The 19,119-nt window shown below is 39.7% G+C and overlaps 1 protein-coding gene across 2 annotated transcripts; it reads right to left on the reverse strand.

Moving 5' to 3' along the window:
- On the reverse strand, positions 1 to 4,856 carry LOC121252536 (protein trichome birefringence-like 16). 2 transcript variants are annotated; one of them, XR_005938234.1, is made up of 6 exons: positions 4,696 to 4,856; positions 4,007 to 4,158; positions 2,730 to 2,972; positions 1,910 to 2,105; positions 584 to 1,546; positions 1 to 275 (listed from the first exon to the last, which is right to left on the reverse strand). XR_005938234.1 is itself a non-coding variant. In XM_041152235.1 (5 exons), exons 2-5 carry the CDS (start codon positions 4,155 to 4,157, stop codon positions 718 to 720), a joined length of 1,419 nt encoding a protein of 472 aa, XP_041008169.1. In that variant the 5' UTR covers position 4,158; positions 4,696 to 4,856; the 3' UTR covers positions 243 to 717. The 2 variants fall into 2 exon arrangements, 1 of the variants encoding a protein (XP_041008169.1); XM_041152235.1 differs by having other exon boundaries at positions 243 to 1,546.
- Positions 4,857 to 19,119: the final 14,263 nt, after the last annotated feature.

Here is a 19,119-nt window from a genome sequence, read left to right on the forward strand (position 1 = left end):
TTAAGGATTAACGAATCAAATTTATGAAGCTAGTCACCATTTTTCAAAAAGCTACAAATGTGTAGAGAACAAAAACAATGTCTTTTGTATTGGGCAAAGAAACACAGATTTGATCACCAACAGAGACAGCACATCACCAAGCTTAGGATTCCATGATACTTTTCACCTTGAATTCAAGCACATAATTCAAGTCCAACGATCTCTGTTCTTTGCTCTACTGTAGCCTGTAGGTTCTTTTTTTGTTTCTCCACTGTAAGGATTTGACATTGAAGAATCTGTCCAAAAAAGTCCAAGACTCACTTCAAAGGAAAGGCCTTCTCACACTTAAAAGTGGCATTCAGGGGCAAACTTCTCAATGCAACATGCAAAGACAGAATAAATAATGAACTAAACTACAAACAGAAGAACCAGCATCTACAAACATGAAGATTGCAGGAGCTTACAAGATCCCCAAAAAGAAGAAACCTAGGAATAATTTGAATGCAAGTTCGTCAGCAGATCAAAAGTATTTATTTTTAATTTTTAATCAGTGAGATCAGAAGTCTTTAATATGGAACTCAGTTGGGAGATATGTCCCACTCACCTTGCTGCATCCCGTGGTGTAGTGTGGGATTCAGAATCTTCAAATGGTGATCTTTACCCTGGCCACAGAAAGGAAGAGCCAAACCTTTTCAAGCACACTTGCAGAGTTCTTCATTCGGCACCTATTATGCCGGACTAAATTTGTGTAAAGAGCATTTCATTCCATGTATCAGGAACACCAGGTAGACACCAATGTAGGCAATCCTGCACTCCTTGTCTGGTGTTTCTCCGGAACCGGGATATATGACCCTCATCTCTAAGCTGTGAAATAGCTGTTATGTCCAAAAGCTTAACCCCAGTTCCCTTCACCGCACCTGCAGCACTTTGATCACTAGACTCATCATTTGATAATTCCTTTCCCACTGACATAGGGGTAGTATTGTCACAGCCCCCACCCGTATTCCATTCCCCACCAACAAAATGCCTAGGTGAGATGGTTCTGTAGAACGCTTTCAACCCTGGATATCTTGGAAGCTGTGAGTTTACCCAATTGACAATGCTATGAACTGTGAAATTTTTGGCCTTCCAAATCATTGCTAACTTCCTATCAGTATTTCTCACACCCCCAACATGCATAACCCACTTATTAGCCTTAAGCTTTCCTCTATTCCAATGGTGTCCTGTATTGAGTACTAGAACATCAAATTTGTGAAGAAATCGATGCAAGAATGCTGGTGGCCGATCAAGATGCATGGCATAATCAGTGGTGGTGTTTGTCTTGTCAATGGGTTCCACATCACAGAGGCATGTTGACCAGTAGTAGAGTATGGTTGTATTGGTGCCTGGGAACCGATACACCCAGCCACCAGGGCGAGCATCACCACGAGCTTGGACTAGTCCATACTCCTTTCCCACATCTATGACATCATGTCTCTCCTTGCCACCTGTAATCATGCACATTAAAGATTGGAACTGCTGCCTGCCCAATGAATCTCCAACAAAGGCTAAAGTTTTGTCTTGCATCCTGTATAGATACACATCATCGCCTTGTTAAAAGATATCTGAACTATACCCTAGAAGAGCAAAATATAAAGCACCAATTCCTTTAAACTGTGACTAAAAGTGGAAGGAGATGCGTGAAATCACATTACTTCCTGCCAAGTGTCAACCCAGGCAAAGTCTACCCTTTATCCACCAAAACTTGATATTTAAAAATGGTGTGTTTCAGCAAGAATTGATTGAATCTACAGGAAATAGGTCATAACAGATTGGCTTCTTCTGCATTTGTTAATGTGGTTAGGCAAGACATGAAAACAAATTACCTCCAAAAAAAAGTTCGTTTTTGTAACCTATCGTATTAAAGTGTTTCAGTAAAATCACAACATACTTTCTCAAGAATTTCGATCCTTCAAATTCTTCCATTTTACAATTTTTAGGCTGCCACCGAAGCTTCTCGTAGGCAAAATCTGTCCGCTGCATCAACCGGCAGGCCCACATCGCTGATAGCCATTGCTTACAACCAAACCCAGAATAAAAGGGCCGGTTGTTGTCTGGAACCCATTTTCCTTTTGCATGGTTACAATCTAGAGTAAGGTCAGGAAAGGCACAATCATGAATCAGTAATACTGGCAAATAAATGTTTTTCTTTGTTCAACAAATATGAGCATGAAAACTGTCAGCGCAGAAGAATTACATTGATTGATTCTTCTTCTATGGAGCCAAGTAAAAGCTTTTACATAGAATGGAACGAGAAAGGTCTTTATGTCATGATTTGTAAGAGAGCCAATGGTAGAATTATGTAAACTTGTGTAGCAGAAAAGTGTCAACACCTGGGCATCAAGGTCAAGTACATTGATCTACTCTAATGATTTATTTGCTTCCCTCATATTCTGCTGTTGTTACATGGAAGTCAACTGATAAATCAAGCGTTCAAAACGAAGCAGCGAAAAATTTTCCATATTGGGGTCAATCAATTATTTCACATATATCTCTAGGTTATGGTTAGCTACACTCATCTATTGCCGCAATCAATGGAGCCTCAAACAGCATCAATGCTAACAACAAAGTTTCCGAAAGGTAACACACCTACAACAAAATACTCATTTTATATCTCTTGATCAAGTTTCTGTAAACATATGAGGAAAGCAGGAACTGGATTTCACAAAAACAAACCAATTACTATAATAAATATAAATAGAATATTCTACCTTGATTTTGTATAGGTAATGTTAAATTCCAGTCATCTTTACCCCTAACAGGGGAGCTTGTACGTGGGGAACTTGCAGGTGCTGCCATATCGACTTCTGCTTGCTTTGAAACTAGTTCTACTGACTTTTTATTATCTCCTTCAACTCCTATTAGACTTGTAGGACCATGTGCACCAACATCTGTCTTTGCTTCCTGAATCTGTTTGTCTTTTGTTTTTTCTTCTGATGGACTTGCGAGGGTTCCTGCATGAGCAAAATAAAATATAAAGATTAAATAGCAGCTAAAAAGTATGGATGGGGAACGTGAAATCAAGAGAACAAGAAAAGAAGAAAAAACTAAAAGATTTCAAACTAAAACAAATTCATTTTCTATGAGTAAAAACATATTTTTGTTTTTAAATATCCATTAAGAATACAAGCATGAAAAGTCTCGAGCAAAAAAGAGATTTTGGTACCTACCGGTCATGCTGAAGAGATGGCCATAATAGTATGATAATAAAAGACATATAGAGATATCCAATCGGCAAAGAGGATAAAACAAGTAAAATAAACAGTGAACTTTAGATCTTACATCAAATATTTATTCCACAAAACAAAAGAATAGAAAAATCTTGCCTACATTCTGATCTGTGTTGGTCACAAAATTGCTCTTAATCACACAACTTTGAGTAGAGTTTTGTACAGAACTAATGCGATTTGTTTGGACATTTACAATCACTTTCTCCACAAATAATGGCGCACCTTCGCCCACATATATTTTTTATGCAGAATCCAACAACCTATCTACAGGTTTACTCACAAGAATATCTACAGAATATGTTGGAGGACCGAAAAAAAAAAATTGTGAAAAAATAAAAACAATAAAAATAGCATAATTGCTAGTCAATGTAACCGTGCTAATCATTCCATGCAAAGAAGAACAATGACCAGAGACTACTCCAGTTTAACAAGGATCACCTATTATTCTCAAATTCGGTCAGATTGCTTCGTTCTTTAACAAGATCCATCGACAAAGCTTCAATCACTACAGCTCAACGATAGAATCCATATGTACAGCCATGAGACTGTAGTTCTAAAGGCTACCATCAAGCACATATGTATTGCACCGACCTTCCACACATCTTGACGAATTTTTTGCAATAAGCCCTTGACAGGTTCATTCAAATTCGAATTTGTGTGATTTTATTATGCATTAGTGTATTAACATGTCTATTTCATCGCCAGTAATTACAAGAACAACAACGACAACAATGTTTACAAGTAAACTGAAGGGAAACCTGAAGACAGCTTCAAGCCGGTTTGCGGTGGCATCAAGCTAGGAACAGACGGGGTTTTCTTCCATGCCCAAATAAAATATGTTATGCACAATAGAAAAATAGTAATTAGAGCAAGTTGTCTGCCCCTCGATCCATAGAAACCTCCTTTCATCCTATATCATCAAAGATTCAAAACACAGTTAAAAATCACCCAAAAAATGCACTTTCTTTTCTAAGTAAACATATGATTAACTCCGAATTTAGAAATTCATAAATTTGAGCAAAAAAGAATTTATTCTCAGTGTAATTTTCCCAGAAAACTCAGCATCTTTATTAGCATACAAAAGCAGATCAATACAAATAAAATGAGACAAAAAATTACAAGAAAACCAAAATCAGAATCTGAAGTTTGAAGCTACCGGGGAGATAAAAAAAAGAGTTATGCCAAATTAAGGCAGAGCCAATAAAGGATCCAACAGTAGGTAATTAATTTGGGGACGATCTAGCATATGTAAATGTAAGAATATCAACTTTTATTATCGGGGGAGATAAATAAAAGTTATGCCAAATTAAGTCTGAGCCAATAATGTATCCAAAAGTCATGTATGGAAGTAATTATTTAGGGGACTATCTAGCATATGTAAACGAGGGAAAAAAAAAAAAAAAAAAACTTTTATTTTCGGATGATTTAGGGCAGGGGAGAGATTTACCTTTGGAATAGCGGCAGTCACCCAGAATTCCCGAATACAAGAAAAAACATTCACCCTCAAAAAGAAAAGAATCTCTGAAGAAACACCTTAGCATCTTTGAAGACGACGACTCGGAGTCTTCCGCGTAGTCTCTGTTTCTTTTTTGAAAATTTTTCATTAGTGTTTTTATGAAGAGAAAACCTGCCGACCGTTGACCGCTACAATATACCGCTCTATTTGTTTTTTTAATTAAGTAATTAAAGAAGTGATTTGAAGTATATTGATATATTTTTTTTTATTTTTTAAAAATATTTAAATATATTAAAAAAATAAAAAATAAATACAAAAAGTGACTAGCAGTATAAACGAGCAATGCTATTCAAGTGGCAGAATAGCCGCTCAATATTATATATCACATTCTTTTTCTATTATTAAAAATATAGTACATTTATTACTATTAAATAATAAAGAATTATCTAATAAAAAATCATTCTATACTAATAAATATATCCTATCTTATATAATGTGATAAAAGTATGATAATAGTGTGATGTATAAAATTTTTTGAATTAAATACTAAACCGATCTTTAAACATTTATTGTAATTAAATTACTCTTTATTTTTTTAATTTTAATTTAAATTGATTCTGCTAAGCTCTCGTCAAGATTCGGTAAAGCGAAATTGGTTACAAGTCTAGTCTAATAAGTTTCGTATAGATTTTTATAAAAATGTGAATTCTATTAAAAAAAATATATTTCTCTTTTTTTTTTTTTTTATATAGAGTTCACTTCAAAAAAAAAAAAAAATTGTGTGAGATTTATCTGTGTAAAATTTATAGAAATCATTTAACTTGTTAAAAACCTTACACGTCACCGATCAACAAAATTACTAATGGGGTTGCCTTGCTTGATCTTGAACTGACAAGTATTTTTTTTTTCTTTTTGATAAAGAAAACTAATGTTAATTGATTTGCAAAAAAAATACAAGAAATTGAATTATTCAGGAGCAATTTTAGTTTTTACTTAAGCACTGCTTGTTTATAGAATTATGTAGGACGGCTAGAAACATAATAAGATCTCACCCAAAAAAAATTAATAATATTTTTACTACCCAATTACTATCTATCTACCACTCAAATCCACGTGTCATTATTATTTTTTTCCTTCTGAATGAAACCCTCATTGAGCAATTCTATATACAATCGTGAAGTGTGTAAATGTCGCGTAATCGTTTTGAAAAAGAGCGGGTCTATTATTAAAAAATTATTTTTTTCATATATGTCTCATATTTTATTCATTTTTTTAAACAATTACGCAGCAGTTGCACAATTCATGATTGTAAATATCTTTTCTTAATTTAAAAAACAAATGTAAACTCGCACCTTTCCCCTACTCCCTCCCCTCCTTCGCGTCGCACCTCTCCTCTCTTCCATCCTCATCCCTCATATTTCGGCGAGGACTCGCCTCACCTCTCCCCTCCTCCAACTCCAATTCCAGTCGCATACGCCCAGCTGGCAACCAGCTCCTTTGCAACTTGCCACCTACCCAACGGTCCATTCACTGTCCACCACCACTCCACCGCAAACAAATTCTCTCTCTCTCTCTCTCTATTCACAGTGCACCAATGCACCTAAACATTTTATTTTTGCAATTTCCCAGCAATCAGATGTCACATTCTTCCCATCCGCCGCCCTCCGTATACAAGATGAAATTAATCTGTTCAACTGAAATTATTTGGATTTTTTTACTAATAATGATTTATCCAGGAAAGACCGTGGAGTATTATTCGCAGTATAAGGAAAGATATAGAAAGCACAATAGACCCCTAAACAAAACAAAATAAATGCATTACTGTGAAGTACCTGAAACATAGGTCTTGTATTAAATTCCTCCTACTTTAAATATATGTGGGTTTTAGTTTTACTTCTCACGTAACAATTAACAGAACCGCTTCACATTCAAGATCCTGTTTAAAATCATAAACATTTTTTTAGATATTTATTGTTGATTATAGGGGTTAGGTTATTCTGGCCTGTCAAAAGATCACTTGAAGGGTGTTTTAGATATTTGTTAGCCAAAATGGATTTGAATCGTTCTTCATGTATTCATTTCATCAGGATCCGACAGATCAAGGGAAGACCAAGAAACAAAAGAAATGGAATAATGCACTGAAAAAAGAAACGAAGAAGCCTCTGAAGAAAGTTTCTGAAGAGCCACCAACATAATATTGTATGACCCAATTATGAACTATTGTATTGTGTTTTGTAATGATGTATTCAATATTTTATGACCCAATTTTGACAACTTTGTAATCTTTTCTCATAATTACAGTTGAAGCAAACCATAATTCACCAAACAAAGGTAGAGCATAAGGTGCAATGTTGTGCACAAAAATTAGGACCAAAAATAAAAAAGATGATCATAAACCACATTCAAAATTATCATAAATCACATAATAGCAAAATCCATGCACACCAATGACAAATGGAATGCCACCCCAGTTCAAGACACTGAAGCAGTTAAGAGTGACGAAATTGAAGGGTCTGTTAATTCCAGTCTTGAGTGTGAAGTTCTTGAGATTTCACTTCATACTATTCCTGGATCTTTGAATCCAAGAACAGTGAGAGTTAATGGTCGAGTTCATGGTTGTGTTGTAGTGATATTGGTGGATATAGGATCCCATGATTGCAAGGAAAGCTGGATAGTTAGTTGGCAGTAATGATCATATTGAGTGTGGCTAATGGTGAGAGGATAAGAAGTGAGGGGAAGGTTGAAGAAGTGGATTTTCAAACGCAAGGGAATAAATTTGCTACTGAGTTGTTTTTGCTTACCCTTGGTGGGTGTGATGTAGTATTAGGGATCAGTGGCTAAGAACTCTTGGGTCTGTATTGTGGGATATTTTTTAATTTTCTTACAATGTCTTTTGAGAATAACAAGAAGCCAATTGTGTTGAGGAGAATGAGTCCAAGCAGATCAAAATTAGTTGAAGACGTGCAAATATATTAATTAACAGTAGTGGAAAGGGAAGGAATGTTATTACAGCTTGTGGAGAAAGGAACTAGCAAAGGAGTAGCGAATTTAGAGTCGAGTTTGGAAGAGATTTTACTTAGTTATGGGTCTGTATTTGAGGAACCTATAGGGTTTCCACCTAAGAGAAGCAAAGATCACCAAATTAACCACAAAGAAGGGACATTACCAATTTCTGTGAGACCCTACAGATATCCCTTCTTTCAAAAGACTGAGATAGAAAAGATAGTTAAAGAATTGTTAGAGGTTGGGGTAATTAGATGCAGCCAGTCCCCATTTTCTTCACATGTGCTCATAGTGAAGAAGGCTGATGGTAGTTGGCACATGTACATACACTATAGAGCACTAAATACGGAAACAATTAAGGATAAGTTTCCTATCTCCATCATAGATGAGTTGCTAGATGAACTATTTGGGTGTGATAGTTTTTTATCTCAAATAAGCATTAGGGAGTATTATATTTCCAAGACTGCATTCAGAACCATCAAGGGCGTTATAAATTCTTGGTTATACCTTTTGGCTTTATCAATGCCCCAACTACATTTCAAGCCTTAATGAATAAGGTATTTCAGCCTTTCGTACGTAGGTTTGTCATTGTTTTTTTTTTATGACATACTTATATATAATAAAAATAGAGAAGAGCATCTATAGCATATTTCATTGGTGTTGGATACCTTAGCAAAGAACACATTGTTTGCTAAGAGGAGCAAATGTAGATTTTGTTTTGAGCAAATAGATTATTTGGGCCATTTGGTGTCTGTTGCAGGGGTGAGGACAGATCCTTCCAAAATTAAATCTATGATTAAATGGCCAGTAGCTAAATCTCTTAAGTCTTTGAGGGGATTCTTAGGTTTAACAGGCTATTATAGGATGTTTGTGAAGAACTATGGCTTGATTGCGGCTCCACTCACATATTTACTAAGGAAAGATGCATTTCTTTGGGGTGATGAGGCAACTGAAGCCTTTAAGTTACTTAAGAAGGCTATGACAGAACCACCAATTTTGGCTCTCCCAAATGTCTCCAAACCATTTTTGAATGAATGTGATGCATCAGGGAGGGGAATTGGGGATGCAGGATGCAAGACCATTGGCTTACCTTAGTCATGCCCTTAATGGTAAGGCCTTGGATTTATCTACATATGAAAAGGAGCTTTTAGCTTTGGTTTATGCATGGAAGAAGTGGAGACCTTATTTACTGGGGGTACTTTTGTCATAAGAACATATCAACAAAGCTTAAAGTTCCTACTAGAGTAGAAGATTGGCACACCATCTTAGAAGAAGTAGATCAGCAAGCTCTTGGGCTATGACTTTACCATAGAGTACAAAAAGGGTAAGGATAATGTTGCAGCAGATGAAATTTCGAGGAAGGATGAAGTTAGGGAAGAAGATCCTGTTTTTCTGCCATCATAGTGTTGGATCCAATTTGGTTGCAACAACTTAGGTAGTCTTATGTGCAGGATGTAAAGATTTATGATATCTGTAAAAAATTGTAGCAAGGGTCACTAGGAAGTAAGGGGTTTGAAGTGAGGAATGTTGCTTCTTTAGGAATGGAGGTTATTCTTATATGCACAATCTCCTTTAAAAGCCCAAGCTTTACAATTTATTCATAGCAGTGCATTTGGTGGTCACTCGAGTTACTAGAAATTATTACATCAAGCTAAGGCACATTTCTATTGGGTTGGCATGAAGAGGGATACTAAAGGGTTCATTACGGAGTGCACAACATGTCAAAGGTGTAAAGTGGAGGATTTGCAGCCTGCTAGGTTGTTACAGCCTTTACCAATTCCTACTAAATCTTCAAGTGATATCTCCATGGATTTTATTGAGACTCTCCCACTGTCATAGGGATTTTCAGCAATTTTGGTAGTAGTCATCGATTTACTAAGTAGGCCCATTTTTTTCCATTGTCCCACCCCTACACTACTGCTAAAGTGGTTAAGCTATTTATAAGCTACATGGGATACCATCCACAATTGTTACAGATCGTGATGTTACATTTACCAGTAGCTTTTGGAAGGAGTTGTTTAGAGCACATGTGACACAATTGAACTTCAGCTCTGCATACCATCCTCAGTCAGATGGTTAGATTAAAGTTTTAATAAACCAGTATAGTAGTATATGAGATGTTTTATGCGTGACAGGCCAAAATAGTGGGCTCATTGGCTTCCTTGGGTAGAATGGTGGTACAATACCACTCTTCATTCCTCTACTAAGATCACCCCTTTTAAGGCTTTTTATGGCATTTCCCCTACATCATTGCTTCAATATGTTTCAAGTACAACAAACAAGGTTACAGTAGACTCTAAGCTTAAGTCCAAAGAGGAGATATTTGCTTTCCTAAGGAAAAATTTGTTAGCTACTCAATTAGCTATGAAACAGCAGTATGATGAGCACCATACACCAAGCGAATTTGAAGTAGGGGATTTGGTGTACTTGAAGTTGCAGAAGTATAAGCAAATCAGTGTAGCCTCTCCTCCTAACTCAAAACTGGCTCCAAGTTATCGTGGGCTTTTTAACGTTTTACAGCGTATTGGGAGTGTAGCTTACAAGATAGAGTTGCCACCAGGTTCTTTCGTGCATCCAGTCTTTCATATGTCAAAGTTGAAGAAACACATTGGGCCATCAGCTAATGTTTCACAAACATTACCAATTACAGACTCTCATGGTGCCTTTAGAAGTGAACCTGAGTCTATACTGCAAAGGAGGATGGTGAATTTTAACTATAGACCTTTGATTGAGCTGTTAGTCAAATGGAGGGGGCACTTGAAGAGGATTCTTCTTGGGTTTCCGTGGATCGGTTGAGGTTGCAGTATCTAGACCTTGTGGGCAAGGTCTTTTGAAGGGGAGTGAATTGCTAGGAGTTCAAGGGTGAAAGGAGGAGGAAGCATTTTAAGTAAAATGGGTGGAGGATCGGGAAAAGAGTTGCATTAGTTGAAGGGAAGCCTGAAGCACGTGATCTGAGGGTAACCTTTTAATGAGGATGAATTTACAAGAGAGTCCTTAACTAATGAAGTGTAATTACTAGATTGCCCTTGTAATAATGAAATTAACTCACTCTGGAAGTGTACTCTGGGTATAAAACTGAGAAGTCCATTGTAATAGTTTCTATCTGGAAATAAGATGAATTCTTGGAGGTTTATTGTAACACCCGTCCTTGTGGTGGGTCTTTTAGTAAAATATTTTGATAAAGGACGACGGGAATTACCGTCTGATTTAAAACATTTTGCTTCTTCCCAAGGTGCAAGACTCTACGCTTATAAAATAAAATGTGCTTTTGTAATAAGAGAGGTTTACAGCGGAAAACATCATTTTTAATAATAAAAGGCCTCTCTTACATTTGAACCTCGTGCTTAGACTTCCGTGCTCTTCCCCATGGGCCATGTCTGTCCCGACACGTACTTCATTTCCTTCTCTGTGGGGGGGGGGGGGAGGGACATGCATAAAAACTAAAATGAGTCGAAGACTCATAAGCATTACTTCATGCAGTTAAAATATAAGTTTTCATTCATGCATTCATCATTCGTACATACTATACATACATGCATGCGTGTATACGTGCGTTCGTTTGAAAACGTCACTGGACGGGGTTTTCCTTTCTTTTCGTAAAACGTGTCACTCGTCAGTGCCTTCATTTCTTAAAATGCATTCGTTCGTGCTTGCGTGCGTACATACGTACATACATACATTCTTTCTTTTCACTTTCATAAGCCGGTACACATTGTTACGCCCCTTGTGTTAGGGTTAGCGGCCTTATGGCCGATGGATTCGCCCGTGGCCACGGGTTAGAATCCCATTCCGTTAGGGTGCAGCATTGGGTGCACTACCAGTACTACTGCCCAATATTGCAATCTGCCCATTCATTCATTGGGTACCCCTTTTCATTTATTCATGTGGCCGTTACGTGTCTTCATACATTTCATGCTTTCATTCATTCTTTCATTCGTTCATGCCAGCTCTAAAGAGCTGGAGCTTTCATTCATTTCTTTCTTTCATTTAACATGAGAAAACATTTCTTTTCATGAGAAAACATCATTTCGTGAGCATGGGCTCGAACGTCCTCCTTCATGACGTCACGAGCATCACCTCGCGGCATTCACAAAAGTATCAGTTTGCACTGTCTATAAAACATAAAGCACGGGCTCAAACTTTGCCTTTCGCGGCATCCATAAGCATCACCTTGAACATCGGCCTTCGCGGCGTCCGCGAGCATCACCTCGCAGCGCTCGCGACGGCGTCGGTCCGTAGGATCCACGAAGGCGTCGGCTCAAGCTCGTCTTTCGTGCATTTTCATTAGTTCGTTTCTTTGAAAATACATACAATAGATACATCTTATAGTCATCCATTCGCATGCGTACAATTAATAACTTTGGATGCGTAAAAAGGGGCTTTCATGGAGGGGCTATTCGTACATATACGTTTGAAAGCATAACATCTTCTTTCGTAAGCATTTTCTTAAAGATAAAAGCTTTTCATTTTCTTTTCGTAATTTCTAGAAAACTCCAGAAGGGCATGAACGTAATACTTACCTGGACTTCATGCTACTTTCATACCATGCAGTCCATTCATGCTAGTGTCAGCTGGCAACCTACATGCATACATAACCTTAACGTCATTCTCTATCTAGTACATAAGCAACTGAACTAGAAATAGAACTACACTATACTTGAAACACTCTCCTTCTATCCCATGCTCTTACGTGCCCTTCACTACGTTAAACCTTTCGGAGACCACTTACGGTCACCACAGCTTTCAACTCAACGTCTTGCCTTGAGTGCTCATCCACTAAAGTCCATATTCTGATACCAACATTCTCTTAACCCGGCCAGCACGACTCTTCATGCTAGCCATCCCTTCGACAGTTCATCTCAACACTTAACATGACAAGGCTCCATTCACCATTACGCCTTATGTCACATCACATAGCTCGAGACTACTCTCAAGCTACACCGTGACCTTGTCAAGTCACCTGACATCCTGTTACGTCACTTCTACGCCAACTTCTTACTCATCACGAGTACGGTTCCTCACGTACTCCCGTCACATCGTGACATCTCGTCACGTTCCCGTTACGCCATTTCCACACTAACTCTTCACCCATCATAAGCATGACTGCCCATAACCATGTCACTTCGTGACGTTGCCCAATCATGCTTCCGCTGCGTACTCTTACACTTATTATGTTACTACACCCATACTTCCAGCCGTAAGTCAATTACAGTGACATTTGTCACCTCAGACTACAGGCTGCGCCATAACTACTTCGGGACCCTGTTCTACAGTTCCCGACACTACTCATCACATTCTACGCCAACGTCTCATCCATCACAAGCACAATTGTCAATAACCACGTCACTTCGTGACGTTGCCTAGTAATGCTTCCGCTACGTACTCTTACACTTGATCTGCTACCACACCCATACTTTTAGCCATAAGTCCATCACGATGACACTTGTCACCATAGACTACAGGCTACACCATAACTACTTCGGGGCATTGTTCCACAGTTCTCGACACTATTCACTACGTTCTACGCCAACGTCTCATCCATCACAAGCACGACTATCAATAACCACGTTACTTCGTGACGTTGCCCAGTCATGCTTCCGCTGCGTACTCTTACACTTGTTCTGCTACCACACCCATACTTCTAGCCATAAGTCCATCACGATGACACTTGTCACCATAGACTACAGGCTGCACCATAACTACTTCGGGACATTGTTCCACAATTCCTGACACTATTCACCACGTTCTACGCCCATCAATTACACAACTATCCTTATCTCTGCGACACGCCACACCGAGTGTCACTGCCTCATGGAATACACTCCACGTATACTCCCTTCACATATGCCACATCACCACTATGGCATACCCGCCTTATGGTGCATCACTCTACCATAAAGAGTACACTCCGCGTATACTCCATACACGTCACACCACATCACCATTACGACATACCCGCCGTATGGTGCCTCACTCCACCATATGGAGTACATTTTACATGTACTCCCTTCATACACATGCTACATCACACAGAGTACACTCAGCATGTACGCTGTCCGTTCCACACAACGCCAGGAGGGTATATTTTACATATATTCTCCTTATCTCACACTACACCACACACAGAGTACACTCAGCATGTACTATTCTCACTCCACATGCCATGTCACCGATACAGCACATGCCCCACAACTACACTGCACAGCACAACCATGCCATCATTTACAACACAACCTCCACAACTGCATTACCCAGCACAGTCCACAACACTTCACAAATACGTCCAACACTTCACATACACAGCACATCACATCACCACACACACAGATATGCCCAACACTTCACATACACAGCACTTCACGTCACCACACTACACAGATATGCCCAACACTTCACAGCGCACTACATAGCGCATCTCAATACAACCCAGTCATTCCCCTATTACTAACAACACAGTCCACAACCTAATCAACTAATCAATATCTAACATAATTAATAAGGGATAGAGAGTTATACCATCGACGGGATAACTCATGCGTTGCTCGCTGATTGTCACAGCCAATGACGTTGGAAAGGTCGTACGTGGCGGCTAACCCACATACGTTGACTGTTTGGGCGTTTGGATAGCTAAGTGTGGTCTTGGAAGGGCTCATGAAGGCCCTGTGTTGGTGGCTATGAAGAGCGGTACACAGCATACCTAACCGTGTACAATGGCGGTCAGTCACATGCAGTGATTGTCCATCACGTGCAGTGATTACCCACCACGTAAAGTGGTGGTTTGGACCTATGGTTCGGTTAAGGGAAATGCGGTGGATCTTGTAGTGGCGTCGAGGTGGCACCACGGTGGCTCACGAAGGCGGATCGGGCCGCATAGTGGAGGAAAGGCCGCAGGAGAGTGAGAGAGAGTGTGCGTGCATGGGTGACAGATCGGGGCCGTGGGTGGTTGATATAGCTTGATGGTGGCCTGAGGGTGCCGGAGAGGGTGGTTACCCACCGTGGGTGGCGGTGCACGGCGTGCAACCCATGTGTGGGAGAGGGGGAAGCTCTTGCGTGGAGAAAAGGCTATGGGCCTCGGGTCACATGGAGGAGGAAGAGGAGGAGCTATGGTGGCTCACAGTGGTGCCTGGTGGCCGTGGGCGCCGCGCACGGCGGCGCTAGAGGTCGCGCATGGTGAAGCCGTGCGTGGGTCTCCTCGTGCGTGTGTGTGTGCGTGTGTGCGATGGAGGGGGAAGGTGGCTACATGGGAGGAGTTGAGATTGCTGGAGGGTGGTGGCCGATGGCAGAGGAAGCTATCGTGGAAGTGGTGGCGTTGAAGGACGGCGCACGGCGGCGCTAAGGACAGCAAGCCCATTCGGGCATTATGCTTCCAGCGGAGAGGAAGAGGGAGCATGAGAAGGAGAGGTTGCTGCGGGGAGGCTCGCCAGAGGGAGAGGAGTGCGATGGTGCCGGTGGTGAGAGCTGGCGGCACACGGTGGCGCCGGGCTGAGGTGTGGAGCAGTTCGGGCGTAGGGGGAGCCGCGTATCGCGTACGCTGGGGAGAGGGAGGAGAGAGAGAGAGGGCTGGGGAAAGGTGAGGGGGAAAGTGAGGGGGTCTGGGTACTTAACCTAGTCCTTTCGTCTTGGGGTCTACAAAACGATCTAACGTTGAGATATTAAAATACTGATTTAAAAATACGTAAATGTTAACTTAATTAAAAGCACTTAGAGGAATTAAGGTAAATATTATTTTAAACTAATTTTAGTTTATAAAATAATATTTCTTCATCATAAATAAAATGATGAAGTCTTATTTAATATCTTTAAGAGAATAAAATCATTAAATTAATTAAAGCTTTCAACATAATTTAAATCCCATAATATTTCAAATAACTGGAATCATTTTAATAATTAATATTAAAATGATCTCCGACAATTATAATATTTTGGAGCTCATCAAAATATTATAATTGTCTCATTTAAAAACAAGTTTAACTCAACGATACTGGAAATACCTCATATAAATATTTCCAGTACATTTAAAACATTGGGCGTGCCTTAGAAGTCACCTAATATCTCGAGAGGCACATCGTCATGGTTCGGCACACATGACGATGCTCGCAGTCGCCAGAAAGAATGGCAAACTATTGCATAATTGCGTCATCGAAATTTGCTTACGTCAGAAAGGAGGAGCCTTACGTAAGAAAGAGAGAAGCTTACGTAAGAAGAAAAGAGCGGGGGTTACATTTATGATTCCTCGAAAATCAGTATTGTTTTCATTTTCTTAGAAGTTTGTATCACAAAATAGCATCACAAGCCCCACCCTTTTTTTTTTAGTAGAGAAGAAAGTTGAAAGGGTGAATGACCAAGCCCCTAAAGGAAAAACTTATGCTAGAAGGAAGAATGTGGTCTCTGGTGGCTGAAAAATTGCTAAAATACAGTGTTAGGTGCACTGGTGTACTATAAACAGGGGAGAGAGAGATATATATATATAATTTGCTTATGGTGGACGGTGGCGGGACTGTTGGGTGGGTAGCAACCTGCAGAGGAGCTAGTTGTCAGCTTGACATGTGTAGCTGGAATTGGAGTTGGAAGAGGGGAGATGTGTGTCGAGCTCTGACTAAAGTTTAAGGGATGAGGATAGAGGAGGGGAGAGGTTGTGTTATGAAGCCAAGAGGAAGGATGAAGGGACACGAACGGTTAGGGTTACAAGCTTCGAAGACAGAATGGGGGAATTACTTCGGAAGTATTGAGAAGCTAAATGTTGGAAGTCACTTGAAGTACACTAGTTCCAAAACGCACAGTAGTGTGAAGGGAAGATGCACCTTTTCATCTGGATTACACGCACCGTTCCATCTAGTTACATGCATCGTTTCAGCATCTCTTAAAGTGCACTGTTTAATTGTATTTCTTTAAATGTTATAGAACCTTGTAGTAACATTTCTGCTTTATTCCGTTAGAGTCAGGACATGTGTCCTAATTTTATTACTTTGGTTTGCTACTCCTACGTGGGTATTAGGCGAGACTGGAAAACAATGAAGGACATCTATGAAGAATTATCAACAATTTGAATACAAGACTTTTGGGAGGTTTAAGGGTCCCTCGAAGAACCCTATATCATTCCTTTCAATTTCCACTATCTCGAGCATTTACACAAACAGATCATCTACATTCCATCTTTCGCTTCAAATCCATTCCAACTTGCAATCATTACCGCCATAATACATTCCAGATTTAATAGGATCCTTACAAGTGGTATCTAGAGCCTAACGTTCCTAATGGCTGAGAATGTTCGTACCAAATAGCAGCAGCAAGATATGTTACTTCAGCATGACCAAGCCATTCACGATATGAGAGAACAAATGCATCAAATATCTGATATGCTAAGAACAGTACTAGAAAATCAGGCTCAAAACCTCAATCAAGACCATCAGCAACGACAAGAAGCAGAAAATGAGGTAGAACCAGAAGGGGAGCAGCGTAGACAAGGGCCTAGAGGAGTCAAGCTAGACTTCCCTCATTTTCATGGGGATGATCCAGCAGGTTGGGTTTTCAAGATGAACCACTACTTTGCATTTTATCAAACACCTGTGGCGCAAAAAATTTTAATGGCCTCATACCAAATGGAGGGGGAGTCTCTCACTTGGTATCAAGATGTTGTTGATACAGGTCAGTTCACAAACTGGCAGACCTTCACTAAAGCACTCCAACTTCGCTTTGGTTCCATAGCATATGACGATTCGATGGAGTCTCTCAACAGGCTGAAACAAACCTCTACAGTGGTTGTGTATAAGGCTCAGTTTAAGTCTCTCTCTAACCATCTCAAAGGACTCTCTGATACCCATAAGTTGAGTTGCTTCCTTAATTTCTTCAAAGATGAAATTCGTCTTCCTCTTCAGTTGCTCAATCCAATGAACCTCAACATAGCATTTAGCCTCGCAAAAATACAAGAAGAATTTTGGGTTAGCACAAGAAGAACTAGTAAACCTTGGGGAGACCAAAACATATACCAAAACACCATTGGAAGTTAGTGCTCAAGCCCTAATAGTTGTATAGCTCAAACTCCAAAACCTCTCACCCCTATGAGAAGGGTGTTTTCTAGCCAAATGGATGACAAAAGGAAAAAAATGATTGTGTTTTCACTATGAGGAAAAATGGCATTTGGAGCATGTGTGTAAAACCCCAAAGATCTATTTCTTACAAGCTAAGGAGCAGGGGGTGATGACAAAGACGAGGAGGTGTTCTATGACACTACAGACTTGGCTGACACAGTGCCACCAACAGCAACACAAGATGGTCCAATTATTACACTCAATGCCTTAACAGGTAATCCTTACCCCAAAACTATGAGATTATATGGACATATTTGTGCTGCATCTATGCTTATTTTAGTGCATACAGGAAGTACTCACAACTTCCTAGACCCATCCATTGGTAATAGAAATAAGCTGCAAGTTAATAGTGAGCTGCAATTAAAAGTACAAGTGGCAAATGGTGAGATGGTAGATACCTTGGGAACATGTAATGAGGTGGTTACTAGGATCCAAGGTGCTCGTTTTAAAACACCTTAGTTTGTCTTACCCTTTGCTGGTTGTGATGGGGTGTTAGGGATTCAATGGCTGGAATCCCTTGGGTCAATAAATTGAAATTTTTCTGCACGAAGTATGCAGTTTCAGTGGGAAGGACAGACAATTACATTTAAGGGCCTTTAGTTACAAGACACTATGTTTACTAGCTGCCACAAGCTGTTTATCAACTCTTGTTACAAAGGGAAAGGCTTAATATTGCAATTACATGCCCAATCAGCACTAGTGACTAATGAAAGTTAGGGAGGTTTTATCCTCCTTTAAACATGTTTTTTATGAGCCCACTGGGTTGCCACCTGTGCGATCTCATGATCATCGCATTATCCTCAAGGATGGCACAAGCCCTATTTCTACACGACCTTATCGATACCCCTACTACCAGAAGTTAGAAATTGAAAAAATAGTGGTTGAATTACTTAAGACAGGTGTCATTAGGCCAAGTTCAAGCCCCTTTTCATCCTCTGTTTTATTGGTCCAAAAGGCTGATGGTAGTTGGCACCTATGTGTCGATTATCGGGCACTCAACCAGGAGACTGTTAAGGACAAGTTCCCGATTCTAGTGATTGAAAAACTCCTAGATGAACTCCATGGGGGAACTGTGTTCTAAAAGCTGGATCTCAGATCCGGCTATCATCAAATACGAGTAGTACCTGAGGATATTCCAAAAACAGCCTTCCGAACTCATGAGGGGCACTATGAGTTCTTGGTAATGCCCTTTGGGCTTACCAATGTGCCCTCCACATTTCAAGGGCTAATGAACACCATTTTTAAGCCGTTTCTACGCATATTTGTCTTAGCATTCTTTGATGACATCTTGGTTTACAGCACCACCATGGAACAACACATTGGA

The sequence above is a fragment of the Juglans microcarpa x Juglans regia genome, chromosome 2S, assembly GCF_004785595.1.
Source record: "Juglans microcarpa x Juglans regia isolate MS1-56 chromosome 2S, Jm3101_v1.0, whole genome shotgun sequence".
NCBI lineage: Eukaryota > Viridiplantae > Streptophyta > Magnoliopsida > Fagales > Juglandaceae > Juglans > Juglans microcarpa x Juglans regia.